The sequence below is a fragment of the Caloenas nicobarica genome, chromosome 2 (assembly GCF_036013445.1).
Source record: "Caloenas nicobarica isolate bCalNic1 chromosome 2, bCalNic1.hap1, whole genome shotgun sequence".
NCBI lineage: Eukaryota > Metazoa > Chordata > Aves > Columbiformes > Columbidae > Caloenas > Caloenas nicobarica.
This window is the reverse complement of record NC_088246.1, coordinates 21,971,968-21,999,365: the sequence shown is the minus strand read 5'-3', so window position 1 is coordinate 21,999,365 and position 27,398 is coordinate 21,971,968. Positions and strand designations below refer to the sequence as shown.

At 37.9% G+C, this 27,398-nt stretch overlaps 1 protein-coding gene across 1 annotated transcript in view; it reads left to right on the top strand.

Moving 5' to 3' along the window:
* SLC39A12 (solute carrier family 39 member 12) overlaps nucleotides 1-21,149 on the top strand; it is a 33,094-nt gene extending 11,945 nt beyond the window's left edge. Inside the window, exons 5-12 of the mRNA XM_065629566.1 lie at nucleotides 2,307-2,478; nucleotides 6,335-6,507; nucleotides 7,745-7,897; nucleotides 9,140-9,250; nucleotides 11,552-11,615; nucleotides 15,319-15,477; nucleotides 17,058-17,245; nucleotides 21,021-21,149. Coding sequence (XP_065485638.1) covers nucleotides 2,307-2,478; nucleotides 6,335-6,507; nucleotides 7,745-7,897; nucleotides 9,140-9,250; nucleotides 11,552-11,615; nucleotides 15,319-15,477; nucleotides 17,058-17,245; nucleotides 21,021-21,149 — 1,149 coding nt within the window. The remainder of the gene's footprint in view (nucleotides 1-2,306; nucleotides 2,479-6,334; nucleotides 6,508-7,744; nucleotides 7,898-9,139; nucleotides 9,251-11,551; nucleotides 11,616-15,318; nucleotides 15,478-17,057; nucleotides 17,246-21,020) is intronic.
* The last annotated feature ends 6,249 nt before the right edge of the window (nucleotides 21,150-27,398 follow it).

The window sequence follows — 27,398 nt, the reverse complement described above, 5'->3', positions numbered from 1 at the left end:
TAAAACAACATTAAAATTTTGGTTTATAGATAATCCCAGATCTCATCTTTTCTATCCTACTTCTCAAAACAGGGCCAACATCAAAGTCAGATCAAGTTTCACAGGGCTGTGTCCAGTTGAATTCTGAATGTCTTCTGAGACAGAGATTCCACAGTCTTTCTGGGAAACCTGTACTAGTGCTTTATTGCCCTTATTTTTGTGGGTTTTGTTTGTTGGCTGGTTTATTTGTTTGTCATTATTATTATTATAGCAAATAGGAATTTTTGCCTGCTGCAACTAATACCTATTGCCTCTCATTCTTTTGCTGCATACCTCTGAGAAGACTGGCTCTGTTTTCCCTATAATCCCCATTAGATAGTTGAAGACTATCTGCCCCCAACCCTTCTCCAAACTGAACAAACCCAGATTCCTCAGCCTCTCCCTGCATATCATGTGCTGCAGCTCCCTGTCCATCTTGGTGGCCCTCCATCGGACTTCACCTAAGTTGCCAATGTCTTTCTTGTACTGCCGGTCATTAAACTGGATGTAGTCCAGATGTGGACTCATATGTCCTGAGTGCAGGGCAGTAATCTTTTTCCATTACCTGTTGGCTACATTCTTGCTCGTGCAGTCCGGTATGCAATTAGCTTTCATCTCCACAAGGGCCCACTGGTGACTCATGTTCTAGTTGTCTGTCAGGATCCCGAGGGCTTTTTCTGTAAAGCTACCTTCCAGTCAGTTTTTCCCAGCCTTTATTGACGCACAGGTTATTCTGTTTAAAGCACAATAAATTTGTCTCTCCTGATCTTCACAAAGGTCCTGTTGGCCCATTTCTTTGGCTTGTCAATATCCCTCTAAAGAGCAGCCATGCCCGTCAGCATATTGACTATTTGTCCCAGTTGAATTTCATCTGTGAATGCAATATGATGGACGCTGTTCCATCACTCTGGTTATTGGTGAAGGCATTAAATAAACCAGCCCCTGTACTGACCAGTGAGGAATACTGCTCATAACCAGCCATGAGCTAGACTTCCAACTCGATAGCTCTTTTTGGTGTTCCCTACTTCTAGAGTTAAAACCACTGTCTAGAACAGGCAAACTGAAGGTCTTTTCTAATATGGTAGCTCCTGAATTGTCTTCATGCTCTCCTTCTGCTTGGAGGCAGAACAGACTAGATCCAGGTGGCAAGATCACCTGTTATTCTGATGACTTGAGTGTGATATTCAAAATAAATGTATTGGTGCTCAATTCATTCCATTTCTTAGTGAGCTACAAGGTTTATTTTATTTTACTAATGGATGAACAAAGGCAGGAATGTGCCGGGTTTTAACTGGGTTATATAAAAGTTGTTCTAATTACAATTTTTTTTTTAAATAGTAATTTTATTTCAAAAGAAACATAAGCTTCAGTCATTAGAAAAAGAATATTTATGAATCCCTTGACTCTCAGGTGCAGACTAATTTAAATGAAAGGAATAATTTTTGGTTTTAATTGAATCACAACTAATCTGATGAGATTAAGAAATTTTTAAGTAAGATACCATACTTGATCTGGACTTGTTTTTAAAAGTTCTTCCAGAAATTGCAAATAAAACTGTTCTAATGTTAACTGCCCATGTTTTTAATAGAAGTTTCATTCTGGAGACAAAAAAATTAATTCTTCATGAAAATTTTTCAAAACAAAAATGTTCCCAAGGAAAGTTCTTTTTTTTTGACAGAGACATTTCTAACAAGAACAAAAATAACATAATTATGAAGTAATATTTAAACTGAATTTAGTCTATGTAACATCTAGTTTGCTGACCTTAAAGTGACATGCCATTGTTAAAAGAATCAAAAAAAACCAGCCAACTTAGCTCCATATCTCACTAAAGATGCAGCACAAGGACAAATTTCAGTACTGCCTTGATACAGGCAGTATCTTACATTAATACCAATATTGTTGCCATTAATGCAGTCTTACATGAATAGCTAAGAATGGGATTTGTGTTAGCATTAAAATATGTTTGTTAGCACATATAATAAAATATTTAGACATATTATTGTGTCAGATCCTTGTGATGGTAACAGGCTTTAATAGAAATTGTGCTACTTCATCCCAAATGTTCTGATCTTTCTGAGATTTATAGTACTCTCAAGTTTTAATTGGAAAAAATAAATGAATAGAAGTAATTGAACTAAAGTAATGTAACCAGAAAAAGGTGTAGGGAAAACAAGTTTTTTCTAGGTTGTATAACCCTGTGTTCCTCTAAAATTCCATAGTTAACCTCACTGTTAAATGCAGGTATACGCAACATATTCAATAACAGCATATACTTTTCTACTTAGGCTTGTTTCTCTGCCAATGAACTTGTGAAGATATTTTTTAAAAATAGTTCTTCCTCCATTTCGAAGGACCACTTCAGGCAAATCAGTCCGGCTATCATTCAACAACTATTAAGTTGTTCATGTCAGCTTCCTGACCCCAAGCAGACAAAGCTGCCACCAACAACTCTGGAAAGTAAGTTATGTTGTTATCAGTAAAGGATTGTGAAAATTCAGATAAAGGGGTGCAGGGGCTTAACTTCTGGATATATTTCATACATTAATAAACTCCAACCAAAATATGATGACATTTATGCACTCTGTAATTTCACAAGATATATGTCAGATAATAGTACTATATTGAGAAGTGAGAGGATTCAATTTTCTCAACTTTATATTGGACTGAATTCTATTTCAATGTGTAAATTTTATATTAGACAGAATTTTATGTCAATGTGTAGGTCTTTAAGCTTTATTTTCTTCATTTCTTAGAGGCTGTTTGGTGCAGGCAGCAGGTGAGCAATGACAGGTCCTTATCAGTGGGTTGCTGGGCAATAATGGCTTATTTAGTGAAATTTCCACCAGGTTTATACTGGAATTATTACATTGCTCTTACATATAGCCTCAAGGTTATGTCAGCTGGCATTTTATACCATGATATGACAAATGGTTGATATAGATAAGTTCTGTGTGAATGTTGCTGGTTTTTCGTGTTGTGATCTTTTACAGCAGAGAGGCTTTGGGCATACTAGTGCAGGAAGAAAAACAACCAGAACGCGAGTCATACAGGCAGCAGGACTTGTATGGTAGAGCTAGAACAAGATCATTTCCAGTAGCGGTCGTAGCCCTCACATGCCACTGCTTCTAGGGATTACTGCCCCATCTGTTCTGCTGATTCAGTTTCTCCTGTAACCAATCTCTACTCCATCCTATAGAAAAAGACATCTGATTCTAATCTGACCTAAGGGCTTAATGTGTTTCCTGGTTTTGTTTTTACTTTAAACCAGCAGTATCTGGGAAGTGTGACTAAAGTAGTTGTGCTGGTATATTATGGGGGGCATTAATTTCTGATGTGGGATAGAGAGGGCCAGGAATGAGCAAAAAGGAATAGGCATCTAAGCATAATCACCTGTACCTAGAGCAGTACTTTTAGGCTATGAATCAATGCCTTCAATACCTTTATCCTATTATCTACATGGACAGCTCTAGATGACTAGTTCTTTTAGGAGCTGGTAAGCTTTCCCCACATCCTGCTGGCTAACAATCCTTACGGAATAGCATCTTCCGTCTCTCAATTCTGTCTGTACTTTAAGCTACACAAGTTAAACAGCTTGTGGGAATGAGTTGAGCTATCATTCCATGGTGTACAGTTTAGTTGGACCATGCTTGTGAAATAAAAACACATGTTAGATAAGGACATGGAAGGACACTCATGGATATTCTAAGTATGGTTACAGGAGAAAGAAATATATAGAATAGGAAGAATCACTATAGATCCTCAGAAGGCAACAGTCGCTCTTTCTAATGTTATCTCTCATCTCATCTCTCTTGCTTTTATTGTTTCTATGCTACAACTTACCCAGGTAATATACAAGGTTCATGGTAAATTCACAGTTAAGTGAGATTCTCCCAAGTCTAAGGCCATCAGCCCAATCAATGACATTATAGTGATTTCATAAAGGTGAGAGATCTGTGTAGATCAGAAAAGATGAACTATTCAAACATGGAATGGAATTAGTAAGAGCCCTTTCTGCAGCCTTTTTCTTGTGCTTTTTGGCAAAAGAAGGTTTCCGTGATCACAGGAACACTTCTGCTGGCTTGAGACAGACAAAGGACTTCACGTGTGACCGATGTGTGACCTAGTGGCCCAAACCTAGGGTCACTAATTTTATTTTCAGTTCTATTTTACTGAGAGGCTGTGCCGTTTTGGCCAAATCGCCAAGGCCTGACCTTCAGTAAGTATCTGCTACAGTCTTGTATTTGGATGTGTTGAGCACTTGCAGTGCTATTGAACTGTCAAACTCTAGGTGACACATTTGAATGTTTTGGTATTAGTTCCTTTATCTGTTTCTCATCAGTGTTTTGCCCCCTTGGTAAGACTTCATACAGATTAATCAGGATTCATGTTGTGCAAAAGGCTGGAAATGTGAGTAGCGTGTAACTGAAGAATTATAAGAGTAACCTTCAAAAATCCCAGTACCTTTGGAAAAAATATATTGGTGATCCTGATGTAGTAACTAAAGGAGAGTATGACAGAATCACAGAATCACAGAATCACAGAATGTTAGGGATTGGAAGGGACCTCAAAAGATCATCTAGTCCAATCCCCCTGCCAGAGCAGGAACACCTAGGTGAGGTTACACAGGAAGGCGTCTAGGTGGGTTTTGAATATCTCCAGAGAAGGAGAATCCACAACCTCCCTGGGCAGCCTGTTCCAGTGTTTGGTTACCCTCACTGAGAAGAAGTTTCTTCTCAAATTTAAGTGGAACCTCTTGTGTTCCAGCTTGAACCCATTACCCCTTGTCTTACTGTTGGTTGTCACCGAGGAGAGCCTGGCTCCATCCTCATGACACCCACCCTTTATATATTTATAAACATTAATGAGGTCACCCCTCAGTCTCCTCTTCTCCAAGCTCAAGAGACCCAGCTCCCTCAGCCTTTCCTCATAAGGGAGATGCTCCACTCCCTTCACCATCTTTGTTGCCCTGCGCTGGACTCTCTCCAGCAGTTCCCTGTCCTTCTTGAACTGACGGACCCAGAACTGGACACAATATTCCAGACGAGGTCTCACCAGGGCAGAGTAGAGGGGAAGGAGAATCTCTCTTGACGTACTAACCACCCCCCTTCTAATACACCCCAGGATGCCATTGGCCTTCTTGGCCACAAGGGCACAGTGCTGGCTCATGGTCATCCTGCTGTCCACCAGGACCCCCAGGTCCCTTTCCCCTACACTGCTCTCTAATAGGTCATTCCCCAACCTATACTGGAACCTGGGGTTGTTCCTGCCCAGATGTAAGACTCTACATTTTCCTTTGTTATATTTCATTAATTTTTTCCCTGCCCAACTCTCCAGCCTGTCCAGGTCTCGCTGGATGGCAGCACAGCCCTCTGGCGTGTCAGCCACTCCTCTCAGCTTGGTGTCATCAGCAAACTTGCTGATAGTGCACTCAATTCCCTCATCCAAGTCGTTGATGAATATATTGAATAATACTGGTCCCAGTACTGACCCTTGAGGCACTCTTTATGTCTTCATAAAAGGCTATGAGGTTGGTCAAACACGACTTCCCCTTGGTGAAGCCATGCTGACTGCCCCTGATGACCCTCTTATCCTTGATATGCCTTAAGATGGCACCAAGGATAAGGTGTTCCATCACCTTCCCAGGGATGGAGGTGAGGCTGACCAGTCTATAGTTGCCCAGGTCCTCCTTCTTGCTCTTTTTGAAGACTGGAGTGACATTTGCTTTCCTCCAGTCCTCAGGCACCTCTCCCATTTCATGTCCACTGAAAATTTGTAAACATAATTTGGACCAAATAGTTCATGCTTAGAACCTTAATTAGATGCCTACATTCATCTGAGGTTTTAGGCCTTGGTTTGTTTACTGAGTATGATTTGGTTAATAATGTGGTGTGGACTGTAAAGACACACAGGTGTGGCATGGGAGGACATAGAACAGCAAGCATAAATCTGCTCAGAGAGGAAACAAATACCAACCAGCATTCGCTGTACAGCTCTGGGTGTCTCTAATCTGCACAGTCACAGTCTATTTAGCTCTTTAAGTTCTGACATTTAGATGCATTAGACTGTGTTACTCGTAAAGCCTGAAAAAACACGTTTTTTAGGCTTCCAATTCTGTCATCTATATCACAAATGACTAGAAAAATCTATGTGGCACAATGAATCACTTCTCTGTGTGCCTGTACAGAGATGTAGCAAAACACAGCCTCAAAACCAAATACAAATACGAAACCAAATACAAAAACAAATACATACAAATACAAATACTGAATGATTAAAGGTGCCCTTGTTTTGTTTCCTTTGTTTTTCCCTACAGAATATGGTTACAGCACTGTTGCTGTTTTACTTATTACTATTGGATCTATGTTTGGTACAACCCTCATTTTATTTAACTCCTGTCAAGAAATCTATACACTCATTTTACAGCTGTTTGTTGGTTTGGCTGTTGGTACCCTTTCTGGAGATGCATTGCTACACCTTATTCCTCAGGTAGGTAATACACACTTTTGTGTTTTTACAATGTTGACACAAATGCACACACGTGCACACACATCCCACAGAAAAGTTTCATTTAAATCTGGCTTATGTACATCTGTTTAAAAATAAAGCTTTCCATGAAATCTGTGAATCAACTACCCAGCATTCCAATTACATTTACACTTTGTAGTTCAGAGAGAGATTCCAAGTAGTAAGAAAGAGAAGTCAATGAATTATGAATTCAGGGAAAATAACATTCTTATTTTCACAAAAACTTTTCAGAAAACCAAGAAGTCCTGTGCAAGACAGGTTCCTTTTAAACTCTTTCATGAGGCAGGATCTGTAACGCATTTTAGGAGAAATTGTTCAAAGGTTGTACAAGGCATCCACAGTTCCCTCCACATGTTGTTCCTGAGAACCATGGGCTACCAGCCTAATTTCGCTGCCTAGAACTGTAAGCAAATGGGTGCTATGATTTTTACCTAAATTAATAAAATAAATTTTAAGAATAGGATAGTGTGGAAAGCAGAACCGAGCTTTCTGTTGTGAATTCATGTATTTTTGGCTGAGTCTCCTCTGATATGACACAACTGTTATGAGTAGACTTCAACTGGTCATTGAAACAGAGCTTCACACTGTCACTTGAGATTTTGGTCAAAACATTCTTCATACTCAATACATCATCTCTGGAAGCAGAACTGGGACAGTGGTTTAAGGAAGGCAATTCTCAGTGTATATCAGTCAAATACTTTTTTTTAAGAAACACCTTTCTAGTGTGAAAGTATTCTCCTTCAACAGTTTTAAGCGACATATCCAGTAGCCTTTAAAGTTCCCACTTTCAGAGCAAGGGAGGGCTTCCATGCTGTACCTCTGGGGAAAAATGGAAACACACACACTAGCAGAAAGCTTTATGGATTATTTTCAATATGAAGCTTACACCTGAAGATGAAGCAATTAACTTTTTAGACATTAAAGATCAATATACTCCAACCAAAATATACTGAATGTGTATATAATAAAGGGCAATTTCATAAAACTGTCTCTAAAAATAATGTTACTTTCAACATTAGAGAGATGAAGTGTAGCAGAGGCTCCTAATAATTCATTTCATCCGTATACTATTCAGCTGATTAGCTTCAAACAAAATTTACATTTAAAAGAGATGGCAAAAGAAAATTTTCAGACTAAATTGAATGCACATATTATGGATTATTCTAGCAAAAATTAAAACATTTTCTTTTTTTTTTAGACTCTTGGTTTACATAAACATGAAGCACAAGAGGTAGAACATTTCTATGAAGGGAAAGAATATATCTGGAAACTTCTGGGAATAATTGGAGGAATTCATGGATTTTTTCTGATAGAAAAGTTTTTCTTTCTTTTGGTAACACCACGTGAACAGGTAAAGCTTTGTATAATTTATCCTTAAAAAATCTCATTTATTTTGAGATTTTACAGTGCACAAAATGTTAAAATGATTGTGGAAAATAATTACCATTTATATGAGTCAAATGAAGCATTAAAAATTGCTTTCCAAAGTTCTCCTACAAGATTGACCTTCAATTTCTGATTTGCTTTGTTCTATGGATTTTGTACGCTTCATGAATTTGTCCCATATATTTATAACTCAGAAGGAAACATTTAATTGAATGTGTTCGATAAGGATACTTTGATGACTAGCACTGGAGCAGGTGAAGAGTATGTATCCATAAGAATTAGCAATGACAGTTGTTTACTCTAGGCTCTGTTTGAAGAGGAGGAAGACACAGATGTAAGCACACAATATTTTACAGATGATATCTTGAAATTTCCAAATTGTTTTTTACCCCTATCCCTATAGATCTGAAAATCGAATATATATGTTGCTGTCAGTAGAAGCCCATCTTATATTAATAATATCTGCTTGTTCACAGCCATGGTTATGGTAATTGTATCACTCTATTTCAGTGTGGCTGGCACATGAAAATATGATTATGCACAAGGAGATAATGTAACACGAAGTGTGATGGCTCATTAAGCTTCTCAGCATGGAAGGCTGTCTTAAAGTCACTTAAGAAGGCTGAGCCTTTGTTTTTTCTGTTTTATAGACTGTTTAATGACTGGTCTGATTTAGATATGTAGCAATGACTCCCTATTCCCACTATCTTTGAGTCAGTTGTAAGAATATTATGTGAGATTAGTAGAAAGAGAATATTTTGATGATGGTGATTTTTTATTGTTCAATAAAAAGCATTCCTTTTTGTTATTTATTTGGAGAGAAGGGCTATGTGATCATCGCATAAATTTTTAAACTTGTTCTACTGAGAGCTAGATGAATTCTAAAATTTACATTTTACATCCGTCTCAGCTTCAAATTTTAATCTTCTGTTTTAAAACAAAAGAGTCTTTATCAAACCACTATAGTTGTCATTGATTTATCTGATTCACTTTTCACGCATGTGTGGTTTTTGATGGTTTGTTTTGGGGGGGTTTTTTAAAATGAAATAAGCATTGGGAAATGTTTGTACCAACCAAAAATCTTTTTCAATAGGTTTTGTTTTGAAAAAAGTAATTCTTATAAATGCTACACTTTCACAAAAGGATGAGAAAGACTGCACCTGTGTTCATTTGGTTTCAGAACTAATTGCAAAGCATCTTCATTCAGCAGGGCCTTTCTTTAGTTAATGGGCACTGGGGACCTTCCCATGATACTCCAGTGGAATCTGAATTAAATGAACATTCAGGCAGAGGCAAATCTACTTCAACCATACAGTTGGTAGGTTACCAGTATGACATACTTCCCTAATTTTATATTCTTCTTCCTCTGTACCACAAAAAATGAACCAAATTAATGTAATAAATCAGTATTATTTTTCAGTCTTCATTGATTCATCCTTTATTACACGACATGATTATCAGGAATCTCTAGATTTAGACGTTTATAATGAGCTTTTACAGAGATTTTGAACACAGATTTTTACAATAACTTTTCTGTGTATATCAGATTGAGATAACAATACACTTCCTGTACTACTTTTGTTGATAAAATTCTTGAAGATTTTCCTCCTCCCTTCTTTTTAAAAACATATCATGTGTAAGGGCAGACTCTCCCATGGGAAAAAGTTCAGGATTTTCTACAGTGAAAGTTAAGTGCATAATTAGTGAACAGATGAAATCCTGGACTGTTCTTGGGCATTTTCCACAGATTTGGACAGTAACATAAACAAGCTGGATATCTGGGAATAGTACTTACCTATAAGAAGTTACATAAATTTCTGTTGGTCTGTGGAGAGTATCCAGTCAGATACATCTTTGCAAACGAAATTGTCTCATACCTTTTAACCTGTTTTCTCTTTTTCCAACAAATCCCTTCAGCTTGTATGTAGTATCTAGATACGTAGGTTCCTGGTTATTTACATCAGGATCTCCAGAGGTCTTCTGTAATGTGAACTCTATTTTACTAAAGCACTTGTGATGGGCAAGAGCCTCATGAGCCACTGCTAATATCTCGAGCACAGTTGGGCAACTCTCAAGTGAAGGCAGAGCAAATAGATGAGTGAAGAATGTTTACTAATTTATGAACCACGTCATAGCTTCCTGTTCATGATAATGAATGACCTCGTCACTCCTCTCAGATGCAAGATCCCCCTGAAGTTATGTATAGTTCACATGAACTAGACTGGCTTAGCTAGCTTGTACAAGAGCAGCCAATTTTTCAGAATCATGTGAGTAATAGTAAGGCAAACACTGGTTGACTAAGAAAAGCTTATAAATCCTTCAGGTCAGTGATTAGTCTTGCAGTTTTGACTCAGAGTTCAAAGAAGTGGCATGTGAATAAATATATAACAGAAGTGGAACAATTACTGGAATTCATATGACTCGCTGTAATCATGGAAATTAAGGACTTATTTTCCATTTAAAATGTAGAATTTAAAAACCAAATCCTCTCCCTTCCTTCCTCATGTCTCTACAGCAACATATCCCACATCACAACCAAGCTAATACTGGCCAAGGAACATATCCTGTTTTGCAGCCAGAACACATCTCTGCTATAATTTTTGGAGTGATGGCTGCTATCCCTGACAAAGAGCTCTTTCGTGTTGCTGTTGACTCTTCACTGGCTGCCATAATAGCTTTAATATGATTTTTTGGCAAAAAAAAAAAAAAAAGAAAATATAGTGATTATAAATTCAGTTTTTCTAGTTTCAAACAAACAAGTTTTTTGGCTTATCTCACCCTTGCACAAATTCCCAGTAATTTCTCTATTCAGAAAACGAAGCCCCAGGGAAGTAGGAGGAGGGAGAGATGCCTCATGTTCTCCATTCTCTCCCCACAGTTGTAGTTTCTGTTAATTAAACATTAGGACTGATGCATCAAATTAACTCTCTAAGATAAGGACAAAGATTCTCTTTCTTTACTTAAAATAAAGGTAAATTTCACTCATCGCAGTAGAATGTACTCATGTGCTGCTGTGGCCAGTGTTTCCTGATGCCAAGACAAAGCCTTAACTAAAGGCCAAGAGGCAAGGCCCTGAAGAAAGAAGCCCTATATTTTGAAAAGGTGTGAAACCTACCTATGACCGTCTTTTTTAGTCTTGTGCTTTCACAGAGTAACTGTGAAGAATATGAACTCCAAAGAGATGCTGGCGCCTACACATTTTTCCTTGGAAATTCTATAGGTACCCAATCCAGCAGAAAGCCACAATCATCCGTTCATGACAAGATCAAAAGATACAATTTGAATTATAATTACCTTTTTAGTCCTGCATTTTGCTCAGATTTTTGTGTATTCAAGCAGAAACATTATTTTGTTGGGTTAGAACAGTGGTTTGGAACGTCTTTCGTCCTACCTGAATTAGACTATAACCTTTCCTGGGCAAGGAAGATTTCTTTTTTATGTGTTTCTGCAGTACCAATCACACTGCCAGGGTTTAATAAATGATTCTAATGATATATGTGCAAATAACAGCATCTATTTTTAATACAAGAAGCTTGAACTTATTTGAAATTTTCCTGTATTTATAGCAGCAGTTGGAAGAGCCCCTTAACACTGATCCATTATCTTTGCTTTTAACTAGAGAAGCCCAGAAGATTGTGAGTCTGCTGAAGTTCCTCCAGAGAGTAAGGCGATCAGCAAAAAAAGTTAGTATCAATAAAAAGACTAGACAAGCAACAGTAAAAGACTTCAGACCTAAGATGGAATTGAAAGTGTGAAGCTGGTTTAGCACTGTGTTTGTTGTGTGCTACATCACCACAGCTAATTGTGCTTGGCTACATAATTTAGTGACTGCTTGAAGACCTTTTCAGCTGCCAACCCTGTAATTGTGAAGTTCCCTTATCTTAAACTGTCCATGCTTTAGTGTTTGTTTACTCGTTATTGCAAACCATATTTTAATGCCTTTGCTTAAAGAGAAATACTCAAAATTTCACACAAAACAGATTTTTTATAATTGTAAACATTGCTTGAGCTTTTATTTCAGAAGATAGTGAAATGATTGTTTTGCTGGCTTACTACATTAATATAATTCTGCTTCCATCTTCTCTTATATGGTAAAGCAATAGCCTCTTTAAATCAGTAATAATTTATTACATGTATGGAATTATGGGCTCATGATGGCTTTCAGTTTTATGATAATCTCTTTTCTCCAGAGTGTTTCAAAATTATCTGATCTTCTCTGGTTTGTTTCTGCTTAGTCCAAAAAATGGGAAAATAGAGCATAAACAAAGCTCTGCCTTTGACTGTACTTGCGTGACCTCGGCAAATTTAGTAGAGTTGCAATCATTCAATTGAGGAAATAACATTTTAATTGAAATTGGTTTATTTACTATAATTGACTCTCCTTAATTTTGTGATCTCAGATCTCAGGTCATCAGTTTGTTTTATTTAACAATGTTATTTAACAATCTTCTTCTATTTTTTAAAATATTGTTCTTTGTTGTTGTGGGCTTCATTTTCATTTCTGAGGCATTTGAAATCTGGATTTCTGTGTCTTCAGTTTCACCTATCCAGCAGTACACAATCTGCTGCCAGTTTCAGTGTGACTATCTAGTCCGTTTCTAGATGTTTCCATTCTGTTCAATCATCACTACCCACTAAGAACAAATAAAGTTCTAAGGATCTCAATATTATTTGTTTCAAATAACTAAGTCGGGTGTATAACTAAATTTGGGATAGTTTCTCAGTAACGTTCCTTTTTTGGTTCAATTTTTTCTCATACATCAGTTCTACCTCTATATTAGAAATCAGTAAGTGAAACCATAGTAGGGAAGGGGGTTGTTTTGTTTCAGGGTTTTTTGTTTGGTTGATTGGTTTTTGAGAATACATATTTACAAAAGCTTGTATTGTTACGGTTCTTATGAATAGCTAAATGCATAAACATACCTGCGTACCTTAATACTGAGCTAAACTTTTAAGTGTTGTTTTATTTTTTTTCCCCAAATGAAATGGAATCTGCCTCTGTAAGACAGAAGCCTCACATTTCCAGAAATGCCGAACTTCACTGTAAATGCATGTCAAGGAGGATGGTGAGAGGAGTCAGTCACCTCACACAGCCAGTGAATAACTCAGAAAGCAAGAAGCTGAGGGAAGAAAAAGATGTCTCACTGGCCCTCTTCTCATTTGTCCACAGTTGTTCTATCAATATCTGAAAAGATCAAACAGTAGCATTTTATATTTGGTATACTCAGTGAGACTTTACATTAACTAGAAATATTTTTGCTGTATGAGTAATGGAAACATTGGAAAAAAGATCTATTTATGGATAAATGTGTGCTTTAAACTCTTATTCAAAGCTTAAAAAGCATAATCTATGATGGGAGTCCTGCACCCATTAGCTTCATGAAAATGAGAGAAGACAATTTGCTATGAGTTCAGATCCCTTATTTAAGCAGAGAAAATTATCAAAAATAAATGTAGGATTGTTTAAGAGGAAGAGGCTTTGCGGAAATATGGTAATAAGCTAGTAGCGAGTAGTTCCTGTTGCAGCAATATAATGAAGTGAGATAATAGCTAGTAACAAAGTTGCTTTAAAATAGGCTAAAGGTAAATTGAAATAAATATTCAGATTTGTTCATATATGCATCTTCTTAACTTTCAGTCAAGTAAGTTCACAGAACTTATATTTGCAATTGCTCCATAATGTTAACCTGATTCCTATGTTATATTACTGACAATACACTGGAGTGAGCTCTAGTAACCATGGTACATCTTTAACAATCAGATACTTGAATAAGCCAGTGCTCATTAAAAATCACAATCTTAATGTAATGCAGCAATTTATTATTTCTGCGTAACTCAAGCTCTGCACTATTGATCATAAAGTGCCCATAATGTTTAGAAAGAACTGTACAAACTGGGGACATCCACGTCTGGCTCTGTAAACTGGCAGGAAAATTTAACAAGCCTGCCAATTTCTGAACCCGCAGAGCTCTCAGGCAACTAGGGAGGATTTTCTGAATACAGCTGTTAGGCTTTTATGTGCTGTGTGTTTTTTTATAATAGTCTGAAGACTTCAGTTCTAGCCAGTTTCTGTAAGAAAAACATCTCCCCCATCTCTATAAAATGGTCAGCTCTCGAAAAACATTACTGATATGAAACCTTGTAATAACTGTATTCAAACAGTTTTATGCAGCTCCACGTTAGCTCCTTAGACGGTTATACTATGTCTGTGTGGGGCCATCAAAAGTCAGGAAAATACATAATGTTAAGGGTCCAAATCATGACCCTGCTTCTTCAGGCATAAAAGCAACCCTTTGCAAAGTGTTCTGTCTATGCTGTGTAGAGGAAAGCTGGATGAGTTTCCTGAAAGGTGTCGTGAGGTCCTGCTTGAAAGACTGTGGATAAAATGGGTGAAACAAAGTATAGGATAGGGGAGCCAATTTTATGTTGCTAAACCTACATGTTGAGCCCAAATATGGAGTCTCACTGCTACTTGTAGTAGAGAGATAAAATACCTCCCCATTAATCCGTTCAGCACCCTACATGGCTGGCTGGGTTACGAGCTGCGGGGAGAGACTGTTCCTAATTCTCCAGCTTGATTTCAGTACTCACTAGTCTCACTAGTAGCACCTTTCCACTCATGTCAGATGCCTGGTCATGAACATCCAATATACTGTTCCACACTAAAGCAAGGTCACAGAACAGTGTGGGAAAGAAAAGCAGCCATCTGCATCCATGAGTGATGCTGCAGACAGAAGTACAATGAGCATAATGGGCATTAATTGATTGGAACAGAAGTTGGAAATAAGCATGCTGTAACGCTGGACTAATAGTGATACTTGGAGGCCTGTTGCCTTTCATCTCTGTCTTTCACTGTAATACAGTCTCATAAAAAATAGACCCTGAAAATATTACCTAGTAGCAGAATGCTTTACAGTGTTAAAATGATAGCTGCATGAAACCAAATATTCATGTTCACTATAGCTGTGCAATTCTGTGAGCAACAGTAGAAAAACTCCCATCTTTAAAGGAAGAAAATAACATCTAGGAAAATGTGTGTGAATTTCAGCAATTAGAGAAACCCTTAGGATATATGACTGGACTCAAACCTGATTCTAATTTTTTGTCTAATAGTTTACCTAGTAAAAACAAGGAAGACACTTCCTGGTATTTCCATCTCTGACTTCTTCTACAACCTACTTTTTTGTTTCAAATGTATTGAAGGAAGTGTAATAAAAAGGATATAATAGATAAACACTATTGTCCTCTGATTATTATGACTTTCAATAATGTTATATGTGAAGTCACAGAAACAGCAAACCATTTGTACCATAGGAAAAGTTACAAGATCTCTTTGTGTTAAAACTTTGGGGCTTTTTCGTTGTTTGTTTGTTTGTTTTTTCCTAGGTAAGAAAATTAGCTTGTTAGCAATAATGGTTCTGGTGGGTGACAGTCTTCACAATTTTGCTGATGGCTTGGTAATAGGAGCAGCATTCTCATCCTCCACAGAAACAGGTGTGACCACGACTATTGCTATTTTATGCCATGAAATTCCTCATGAAATGGGTAAGAAATATATATGTGTATTTTTCCTTATTGACTTTGTATTTCCAGCTTTTTCGAATAATTCTTTCCTGTATGATGTTAGTGGGAAATCTTGCTTATAGCGTTATGAAATATAACATCAATGCATGAGACGGATATGTAAAGATGTTATGCTCTTCTCTTTCCCTTCACAAAAAGGAGAGGAAGCTTCTGCCCTCATTATTGGATACCATCCCATCTCACCTTCTCCAAATGTAAATGCCATCAGGACAGAGTGGCCCTTTATTCTCATGTGTACAGAAACAAAAAATAGTAAGCTTTGAGCAAGAGCCACCTGTGCCTGACACAATGGGCTATCCAAAAGCTTTAATATGCAGCAGAGCCATTTAACAATGTATTCCTCATGCTACCCTCATTCCTGCTGCTAATCAAGAATAATGAGATAACAAAAGAAGATATATGACTCATTTTACTAGCAGAGAGGACAGGAAGACAATTCTATTGAACGTAGTCCTCAATTATCTCCTTGTGGTAAATCTTTCAGTGTGGAAGAAGTTGCTCTATACATTGTGTTGATGAACTTATATAGGCTGACAAATGAGATGAGAACTGCGGATTCTCATTTCTGTTCTTAAAGGACTGGAGATTTCATGTACTGTCTACGTAGTAAACTTCCCCAAACAAAAAGGTGGGATGGAGAATTGCTGTAAAACTGGTAACTCCTGTTTGCATAGCAAAGAAATTACCAAAGTACTGAACAGCTAACTCCAAAGCAGACCTTCTTAATTCTGGGGCAGTAGTGCCTCAGTGTCAAAGTGGCATTTCTACACTCACGGAGAAGAATTTTCAAAGTCTTTTAGTGTGGACATGTTATGACATTGTTTATTTTAGAAGGAAAATCTGTCATGGGATTCTGATGTGCAATTTACCAGAGTTAATTAGGTATGAAATCAGTGGGATTAAACTCAAACTGGAATCAGACTGGCATAGGTTTTTCTGACTTGCAGCACCTGTAAAACAGTCGAAGACCGTGCTGCAAATATACTCACATGATTTAAATTGGCAAGTTCCCAACCAAGAAAGATTTAGAAACTCTGGGAAAGCATCTGAATTCACTTTTGCATGTATCCAAGCTGGAAATGTCACAGAACATCAAGAACTAACAGAAAGCCACTCCTGTATACTGCATGCTATCTTTAGGAACAGCTAAACAAATACAAGTCAATATGGTTGCTTTATGTTTTGGGGGGTTTTTTTGTTTGTTTGGTTTGTTTGGTTTGGTTTTGGTTTAGTTTTTTGGGGTGTTGTTTTGATTTTGGTTGTTTGGTTGGTTTTTGATGGGTTTTGTGGGTTTTTGGTTTTTTGTCTTGTTTTGGTTTTTGGTTGGTTGGTTGGTAGGTTTTGGTTTTGGTTTGTTTTTTGGTTTTTTTCCCCCCACAGGATAAGTTTATAACTAATTCTACAGAAATCTAAGGGCGGTCCTCCATCATTCACTATCTTTGTGCATATCTTAGTTATTTTCCCTCATGTTTTATTACCAAGAGACTTACAAATACATTTATCAGCTAAATAATAAAATTTCTGTCTTTTTCTCTATGCAGGGGATTTTGCTGTGCTGCTAAGTACGGGGCTCCCCACAAAGATTGCAATTTTGATGAATTTTATAAGTGCACTAACAGCCTTCTTAGGACTTTATATTGGCCTTTCTGTATCAACTGACCTGTGCATTCAGAACTGGATTTTTACTGTTACAGCTGGAATGTTCTTGTATTTATCTTTAGCGGAAATGGTGAGGACTTCTGTTTATTTTTATATTTTCTTTTAACATAGCCATATCACAGATGAGTGTCAGGCAAAAGTACATAGATGAACCTGGAAAGAAAAAGAATTCGTAGCCTTCTTGGGAAGAGCGTGTTGTCTGCCCTGTGTGGGTACAGTGCTTAGAACAATAGTCTGCTGTTGTTTTGTGCCACCGCCATACTAGGTGTGCTAAGTAATAAAAAGGTGAAATAAAGAGGTTAATACATGAGAAAGGCATAAAGAACTTTTAAAGGGGGAAAGGTAAACAATATATATTTTTAGGTCAGATAGGGTTACTTAATAGAACACAAAGAAACATTCAAATCTGTGGGGTTTTTCAAAATTTTGAAGAAGTTTGTTACTTCTTTCTTTTTACTGCCCTTTTCTTTATATGTTTTTCATCCATTGTTTCAACATGAATTTGCATTTCTGAACTAAAATGCAAGATACTTATCCTGTGCTCTTCCTGGCCAGCCTTTCTCTCTCAGAGAGGTTTGAATGAGCTCTTAAGCAGTTCAAAACCCATCAGATTGCCTCAACCTTTTTCATATTTGCCCTATGTTTTTCATACTCCCAGTTCAATAGCAATGATCTGACTATAGAAAAATAAAGTGTGAAGATATACATTAGGAGGAAGGTCTAAGGACTGTGGAAGAATGTGGTGGAATCATAACTCATGCGGATGCCTCATGCCACATTATTTATTGAAGACATGGCTAACTTTTACACTTGTAAGAACACACAACTATTTTACCTTGCCAGCCTTGTCACATGGCTCTTTAACCAACATGTGTCAATGTAAACTCGCTTGCAAGCTTCTGAATAAAGATGGAATACTGTGAGTAATTAGACCAAGGGGGTCAGGGGGAAAGGAGGTCTAGCTCTTCATAAATTATTACTGTGGTTTTCCCAAGCCTGGCTATCTCTCTGTGGTGTTCACTACCAACCTCTACTTCATGCCTGGGATATCATGTAATAGGTTCAAGCATAATACTTGAAACCTGACAGGTATTATAACTTTTTTAATAATCTATTTACAATAATTGATTTTAGACCTTGAGTGTATTTTAGTCTACCTTTGCTACTTTAACAAAAGTAAAGTGAACATAAAGTGCTCCTAAGAGCTTATGAAGAAACTGCGTAAGGATTGTGGCTGTGTCCTGACTGATGTGGTAAATGAGAGGCAAGAACACTGTGTACCAAGTTGCATCTTGTTCTGACACAGAGAATTCTGGAAGTGAGGCTGTCTACCTCCTCAATAGGCATGTTTTTGTTAATGGGTCTAAGAATGGTTTAGGCATATTTCTCCTTCAGTGTAGGATCAGCATCCATCAGGGTCCCAGGGTCCATCCACAAGGTCCCAGAACAACACGACGTTTTTCCCTGAGTCTTTAAAGCAATGCGTCAGCTGTAAATCCCAAGAGATGACACAGTTTCAGGCAGAGACAGGAACATGTTTTCCCTTGTTCTCAGCTTGTCACCACAATCTCGTTCTTGATGTGAAGAGGAGAAAGAAGGGAGAGTTAGGAGAGGATCTTATTTCTCTCACCTCCCTTTTATTGATAGAGATTCCATTCAGCCTTTCTCTGCATTTTGTCAAAAAAGTTGGCATTGGGTTGCTCACCTATGTTTGTCAGAAGTGCAAGTGTTGAATATCACAGAGGTTATTTTATTTTAAAAATATTCCTGTAGCACTACAGGATCTATAGATCTGAAGTTTCGTATGTTTGTGTAGTACCTCTCAAAGGAAATCAGCCACGCTTTATATATTTTTCAGCTTTCTGCACAAAAATAACTTCTATTCTCTGCTGCATTCTCATCTACAAACAGTAATCACCAGTGCTCCTGGCAACAGTGTACACATACTTAATGGTGTACAAAGCTTAACTATAATTTTCAGTATTTGTTTTATGGGCTTTCGCATATTCATGGCTTTGTCAGAGCAGCAGTTAAATAAGAAAGTGGCAGTTAAATAAAACTGAACAGCTTCACTGGTTTCTGCATTAATATTCAAATATATAATCAGGGATGTCATAATAGGTAAAGCTATAAAAATGATCTGTGCACTTGATATCCTGCACATAGGTTAGGCGGAGGGAGCAGAGATCTGCATTGGACATAGGAAGGGTACTACCTGCTGAGAATTCCTTTTTAAAACTTTCTTAGCAACCAACTGTGCATGTGCGTAACACAAAAATTGGCACTGGTACCAGTAAGAGAAAATACTAGCTTTTGCAGTGGGAGGGGAAAAACATTTCCTATTGTACATGTTTAGAGAACTTGTTTACCCACGTGCTGGGGAAGAGGACAAAAGAGACTGATCATATGGATAAACTAGAAAGAACTATGGTCTCACCTGGAAACCTGAATTCAGGCCTAGGTCTTACATAGAAGGTTTTACTTATATACAAAACCAAACCCACATCCTCTGAACTCTTACAAGCTGTCAGTTCAGATTCTGGTTTACATCCGAACTTTGAGATGTTTATACTTGCTTTAGATTAAAAGTTTCTGATGATCTTGAAATACAAATTGAATACAACTACATGAGTTTCTAAGATGTGAATTAGTACCATAATTTAAACCTCTCCCTAGCTGTTATGAAGATCCAGGACGTTTGGGATTGCCTGTTGTTTTTATGCAAAACTTTACCATGGAGGCAGGTTTTTCTCTATAGTTTTTTTTGGAGCTATGCCAACCTCCAGAGAAAGAGGAGTGCAGAAGAAGCAGATCCCTTCTGACAGAGGGCAGGACAAGGCACAGCAAATCTCTATGAGCATCCCCAGCTCACCACCTCGCTCAGCACCATTCCCCCGACTCCCAGTGGCTGAGGCTCTTGGAGCAGAGGGAATATAATTAACTAGCTTCATTCAAGTGTGGGCTGTGAGTGGAGCAGGAGAGGACGATGGAAAGTACCAGGAGCACTCGCTCTCATTTTGAAGTTCACAACAAAGAGACAAAAAAAGCCTAAGCAAAACCAACAGTCAGTACCAGGCCATTGCTCTATATTTATTTCTGAAGTTGATATGAAAGTATCAGCAGCCATTAGTGTCTCCCCTGGTTTTTATAATACATACAGCATAAGTACTAAGAGAGTCTGAGCCTGAGGTGTTATTTTCACAGGTTTTATTGCGACATACATTTTCTTTAAGCCTTTGATAAAAGAGGACCATGTACAACAGAAGATCAATGTAGAGAGCTTTTAATATTATAAACAGCTGCTGCTCCTTTACTTGATTTAAAACTCACAGAGAAAAATATTAAAGGTCATTTTTCAAGTGTATTTAAAAAATCGTGTTTTCTACTTGTATGTTTACTAAAGCCCAAGTAAATAGGAGTGTTGCCAGTTATTTCAGCAAGAGCAGGATTGACCCTATATATAGTACTGAAACAAAAAATTCAAACTAGTTTATTCCCACAAAAGGAAATCACTAATTTTACTAAACAAGCATTTCCTTACAGACAGCTGTATAAAATTACTAAAAACTATTGAGAAGTTAACAAATTTTGGAATCTAATTTATAATTCTTGTCAGTGCTAGTAAAAGAATGAAAACGGGTAGAATTTCATTCATTTGAATATTTCACTGTCAAGATCTGTGTTTTTACAATGTACAAAACATGCTACAGATTAATAGCTATATTCAGAAACCCGTCATTTTGAAAGTCTTTTTTTAATGAAGTTTGTCTCATTTTCCCATAAGACTTTTTTTCCCAGAGATGAATATATCTGGCTCTCATTCTGGTGTCTTATTCTTTTTTTAGCTTCCTGAAATGACTCATATTCAGACACAGCGACCCTGGTTGATGTTTCTCCTACAGAACCTTGGATTACTATTAGGCTGGCTTTGCCTCTTACTTTTGGCTATATATGAACAGAAAATTAAAATATAAGCTTTCTGTTGGAAATCTCGAAGTACCACTTATGACAGTGGACAGGATTATTCACAATTTTGTCGTGTCTGCTATAGTGATATATAAATTAAGTTGCTGAAATTTTTGTATCTGAATAGTAGATAACTATTTCACTTTATTAACTTATTCTTCAGATTTTGTAATATTTTTTTTGTAAACATGAATGTTTAGAATTATGTTTTATTTGTTACTGAGTTTACCAGATCCCATGCTCAAACTCACAGGAGCTTTAGAGTAGTTTTTATTGAGACTGTTCTAGTTAAATGCTCTAAGTCAGGGGTGTCAAGCTCATTTATATAGTTCTAAAATTACATTTGTCCCTTTGAAGGGAACTGCAAGGCTGATGTGGTCCCTGGCGAAAATGAGTTTGACACCCCTGCTCTAAGTGATCTCTGCCAGTGTGATTGAAGAAAAGAATAAAACACTTTCATACGCCATAATTAAAGTGGACTAACTGTAGTTGAATAATTTGAAGCAGAAGTGTTTGCTGCCTCTTAGTACAAAGAATAAACGTATTTTTATAACTGAAAAGTATAGTAAAACTGAACTGTTAAATGACATACAACAATCTCATTATAATATCTGCATTATCTACTTTGCCAGCATAAAGATCCTAAATAGTCATATGTCATTGGTCCACTGTGGTAGGTAAAAAATGACGAGTGTAAATGTTGAAGTTTATGATCTTGAAATCTGAGAATGCACTTTTCTGGCCGTAATATCATTTCTCAAATGTGTGATGGAATCTGTGCAGTCAAGCATTGGACTATAGTAACCCACTTCTGCTTTACCCCACTTCTGACGGTTGCTCATAGCAAATGCTTATGAACGATTATAAAAAATGTGTTTAAATATTTTTCCCTGACATCCCTTCCAGGCTCCTCAAATCAAGGGATTCCTTGAGCCAGATGTTGCTTCTGAGCCATCATGTTTAATGAACAGCAATAGTGCCTTCCTGTCGGCAATTAGCTTATTCATACAAATGTGATGTGCATTGTGGAAAGAGCTTTTTCAATTGTCTAAAGTGCATGTAATCACGCTTTCCTAGGGCCCCATTACTATCTTGAGTGATGTTTGTGTAATTAGTCCTCTTGATTTCGAGGGAATTCTGCATAAGTTAAAGATGACTCATTTAATTTAGTATTGCTGAATCAAGCCTGAAACAAATGTATAAATTCTGCCCTGATTCTGAGATGCTGAGCAATTTGCAGGAGGTACTGAGCAACACTCAGTTGTGTGATTTCTATTACTTACATGCTATCAATTTTTGGTGTAAAGACTCTCCCCGACCTAATTGATATTTTTATATGGGAATTGAGATGGATTCTTTCTCCTTCCTCTGATGAACTGTAGAAACAGAGAAAGTTACAGAACAAAGACATATACTTTATGCAGCAAGTGGATATTTTCTTTTCCTTGTCTTAACTCAAGCGTGAAATATGGCAACATTACGACACAATATGACTGTCTCGCAATGTGTCCTGTGTTTATTTGACAGCTCCTAGTGAAGGTACAATTATTCTCATATTACAGAGGGGAATAGAGTCTACTCTCCTAGAGCACTGTCAGTTCTCAAAGGCTGTCAGTTCTCATGGGCTTGTGGACCCCTAGTCATCCAGAGACTACCCTTGGGAAAAAAGGTAATTTTAAAGGCAGATATGCACTGATTTTCAGCACCCGTTAATTATGAAAATCTGTAGCAAATATTCCAGTACACATCTAAATGTACATCTAGGCATTTACATACTTCAAAAACCTTGTCCCAAACTACTTATCCAAGGTCACGCAGGAAGTCTCTATCTAACTAGGGAAATGAACTGAGCTGTTTTAAGTCCCAAAGTAAAATCCTGGCTTGTTTTATTTAGGTGTGCAAATATTACGACTGCTTTTTCTGTTGATTTAGCTTTGAAAGATGAGCTGAGAAGCTATGACTGAAGCTTCATTTTTCAAAGTTTAGATTTTTAAGGAGTTTGTGCTTGCTTTTAGTAAGGTAAGGCTTTTTTAAAAGAGGTTTCCTGGTATTTCATCTGTTTGTATTGGCACTGAGTCACTTCATGACCTTCAGCTGTGACAGTCAATTCAAGCAATAGCAGGACACCACTGGACGTAAGCAAAATCTATTCCTGTATTGGACGGTACAAATGAATATTGGAAACATTCGTTATTTCACAGAGCTACCACAATTTGAATGTTTATGTGTGCATAATGTTCACTACTACAAAAAACAGGATTACCAATATGGTCATGTTTCAGCAATTTAATGTATTCTGAAATGTTTTCCTATTATTTTTTAATGTATCTGAAAGAGGGCAAGTAATTTCTGGCAGTATGTACTTTAGAGTTGCATATGAACATAGGTTCAGATCCTGACATGATCTGTGAACATATTGCATCCTCATCTGTTCAGAAAATGCCATCTTTTGGCTATATATATTTACCAGGTTTCTTGATCACATTTAACAACCAAGTATATTTATAAAGCTTCCACCGCTGGCACAAATATGTTGGGTGCCAGCTAGTCTTTATTTCTGCCACAGAATTTGGATGCTTTTGCAGTATTTGTCAGTAAGTGAACAGTTCAACATGATTTTGCCCTGGTGTCAAGTCTGAGCACCTGAAGTCTCGTTAGCATACAGAAGATTGGATTTCTATGGAACCCATGAGAGAACTTATTTCACTACCTAAAGTTGGTGCCTCTGCTGTAATTCTCTTGACATTAATATCTTTAAAATGATACTGAAGGTGGAGCCTTACCATATGTAAAACAAGACTAGACTGTGTATTAGGAGCAATGCATCATACAGGGGGCTGGAAACTATTCCTGTAGGTCACCGAATTAGAAAACTAAATCAGTTTAAACCCAAAGATATCCACCTACAGGATTCATCTGTTTTGTTGATGATCCCTGAAAAGCCCAAGAAGGAGAGATAAATATGGGTTTGCATCCTTAGAAAAGAGAAGGTGATGCACAAGTATTCTTATGATGCCTTCTCTTTTTGTTTGTTTTAAATTCTGTAGGATTTATTTATACAGATTTCAAACAAGGCTCTATTTAAAGCCAGGTATTTCTTTCTGTTCCTCCAAAGCTAACAGACAGAGAGCATAGTATGCCAATGTTTTCATTGAGTCAAATCCTGAGTAAGGACTGCAGAACTTCATCAATTGCAGCCCTTAAATCATGACTGGGTATCTCTCTAAGAGGTATGCAATTACTCAAACAGATGTTATGTGCTTGATGGAAAGATTACCTTGTGAGGTTTTACAGCCTGTCAGGAAGTTCTGACTAGATAATCATAATGTTCCTTTGAAACCCTAAAATATATGAAACTATAGATATGGGAATTTTTCTGGAAGAAGCTGGTTAGTATTTCTCTCTTTCATCTATTCTGTTTTCAGGCACTCTCATGATGAAAAAGAAAAAAAAAATCTTGCTTTTCTACACAGAAAATGAGAGAGAAAAGGAAAGATTGAAACGATTTGTTTGCTACAGTATTTTTCCCTGGAAGTTAAATGGCAGACGGCCTCATAAAAAATACCTCCAATTCCAAACTAGCAGGGCTCCTAAGCATAAGACAGCTGACCTTGTACCTCTCTTTTCTGTATATGTTACACATTACCCAGTGACTCCTAAGATAAATAGTGCCTTCCTTGCAGCCAGCTATGCTAATGCCCTTAGAAGTTTCTGGAGCTCATCTGCATGTTTTAAATACTGCCATCTATTCCTTCACTGTATTTTATGCTTTAGGCATGAATATGGCATTTCTCCAGAAACAAAAAATGTCTTTTTCATATAAGAAAGAATGGCTACTTTGGATACATATCTGTGGATTGTTTTTCTTTTACCTTGCCATTGCATTTGAGAAAGCACATTATCATTGTAACAATTTAGAGCCTGCAGCCAGAAACCATAACCAGGTTTATACCAAAGTGAGGATTAGGGCTGATAATTTTATACTAAGGGTCAGCTTTTCTTGCTTTACTGTAACCTTTTGTCAACTCTTCATCTCATCTTAAAAATAAGCTGTGTTCTATTGTGAGCGTAGCCATAGGAATGCGACTGCAGAAAATACAAGTGGTAGTTACACAATGCCTTTAATCAAAACAAAAAGTTCTGCAATTTATTTTACTAGACCCACCTTCATTCCCTTCTCCCCAGAAGAACAAAAAAATCCACACCACGGAGCTGTTGCTCTGGGTCACATAGGAGAATGTAAGAAGTGCCTTCTTCCTTTTATGTCTCTGATAACGGGACGGAGCACAATGGGAGACCCTGCGTAGACGTCTGGCTGCGTTGAGGTCGCTGCCAAGCTCCCGTCATCGGCAGCACAGAGCAGCCTCCTGGTGCAGGAATCGCAGAGGGCTGGCGCTGCTTCCTTTTGCAGAGATGACAAGAGACAGAGCAGGCAGGGGGACGCTGGTGGGGCGTACTGCAGTGCAGCACTTCAACAGTTGCAGCAGGAGGATCAAAGGTTTTATAGTTGTCTCCGTAGCATCCTGCAGGAGCTCTTTTCAGGGCAAATTCTCAGACGGTTCACACTGTCGTGGCTTTGGACGTGAAGGATATGGGGAAAGTGATCTGGCTGATAACCCTGTGGATGCGGTCTCCCACAGTGCAATAATCCACAGCAGGCAGGGTGACCCAAGGGAATGCCCCTTCTCTGCAGAAGAACCTCCCATGATACTCTCAGAAATAAAGGAGAAGGCCTGTATTCATGACCAGGGAGGTCCACCTCCACATTTCAGCCGCAGGGCACCCAAATGGAGCGTGGTGTGGCAGTTCCTCCTCCCCAGGGTCTCAGCTCAGACATTGCCACAGAGCATTAAACACAGGATTAACTGGCAACCTAAATCTGCCTAGCAACTATTTACGTATTGATCCAAGATAATGCTGACCAACCGCTAATCTACTGCTACAGGTGTGTCTAGATGTGACATCATTTTGTCCCACTGTGGCTGGCTGGGGAACCCTCCCTCAATCCTTTTCCCAGAGGCCAGCAGAAACTAACTTGACCAGAGAGATGACAATAGATATGCATAGGGGAGTAGACTAGTCAATTATTACAACACATTCCAGTCTTAATTTAAGACTACACCAAATTCTGCGGTGTCTCCACGGACTCTTATACTGCAAGGAAGGCACCACGACAACATCTGTACTGGTCTGTTGGGTAGCTGCCCCAGTTGTCCTCCCCAGGGTACGTGGTGGGTGAACAGCAGCCATATCTCAGGCCTGACAATTGCACAAGGACTTTCTAGCATTTGTCCTGTTTGTCCGCACTACACAAATATGGTATGGGCTCTTAACTGTTTTCCTCCACCATGCATACTGATGGGTTTGGAGCAATTTGTTGCAACTATTTGTGACTTCTGATTTTCAGAAAGGGCAACAGAGATTTGGAATTTTCACTGAGAACCACACAGGAGATACTACTATCTACACTCTGGTACCAGCAATTTTACGCTTCTTGTTTGAGAGACACTGCTACGAGTACTGAACACAAGTGCAAGCAAGTAATTATTTCATATTCCACACTGAAGTGTGTTGATGTTGCATTGGTGGCCTTGGATGGTTTTGTCACTAGCAACTGGTCACGTGTCCTAATTTCAGGATTTCAAAGGCCATCCTCATATTCCCGTGCAAAGGTTTTTTATGAGCTCTGGAGCAAAGATGCACCTACTTTATGGCTAACATCCCAATCCAGAAGAGGGTGAGTACTGTACTTCTTAAGTATACAAACTAAAGTCATCTATACACATGGTACAGCAGCTCAGTAGCAAGTAGCTGTAACTACCAGCAAGTTTAGAAAGGTGTAAGTGGACAATATACATATGGTGGTTTTGTATGCCCAGGACAGCATAGAAAACATGACATTCAGAACTGAGCTATAGCTGTGAATGCAGTTCTTTTCCCAGGTACTGTCCACATAAGGAGTCCCATAAATATTAAAATCGTTCTGTCATACTCCGGGACCTCACTTATGAAATTTTTTTGTGCACTTTTGCACAAGCTTCAGAGGAAAAGATGTGATGGAGAATAAGGCATATTCTGTAATTCGGTAAAGAAAAATGAATATGAATACAAGTGCACCATACTCTAAATGGCATAGCGATTCATCATCCTGCACAAATACAAAGCATCACCCTTCCCACTTCAAGACAAAAAGGGCAAAACAGCTATCTAACAGGAAAGCCAGAACAAGGAAGTGTCCAGCAGAAAGTTCTTGTAGA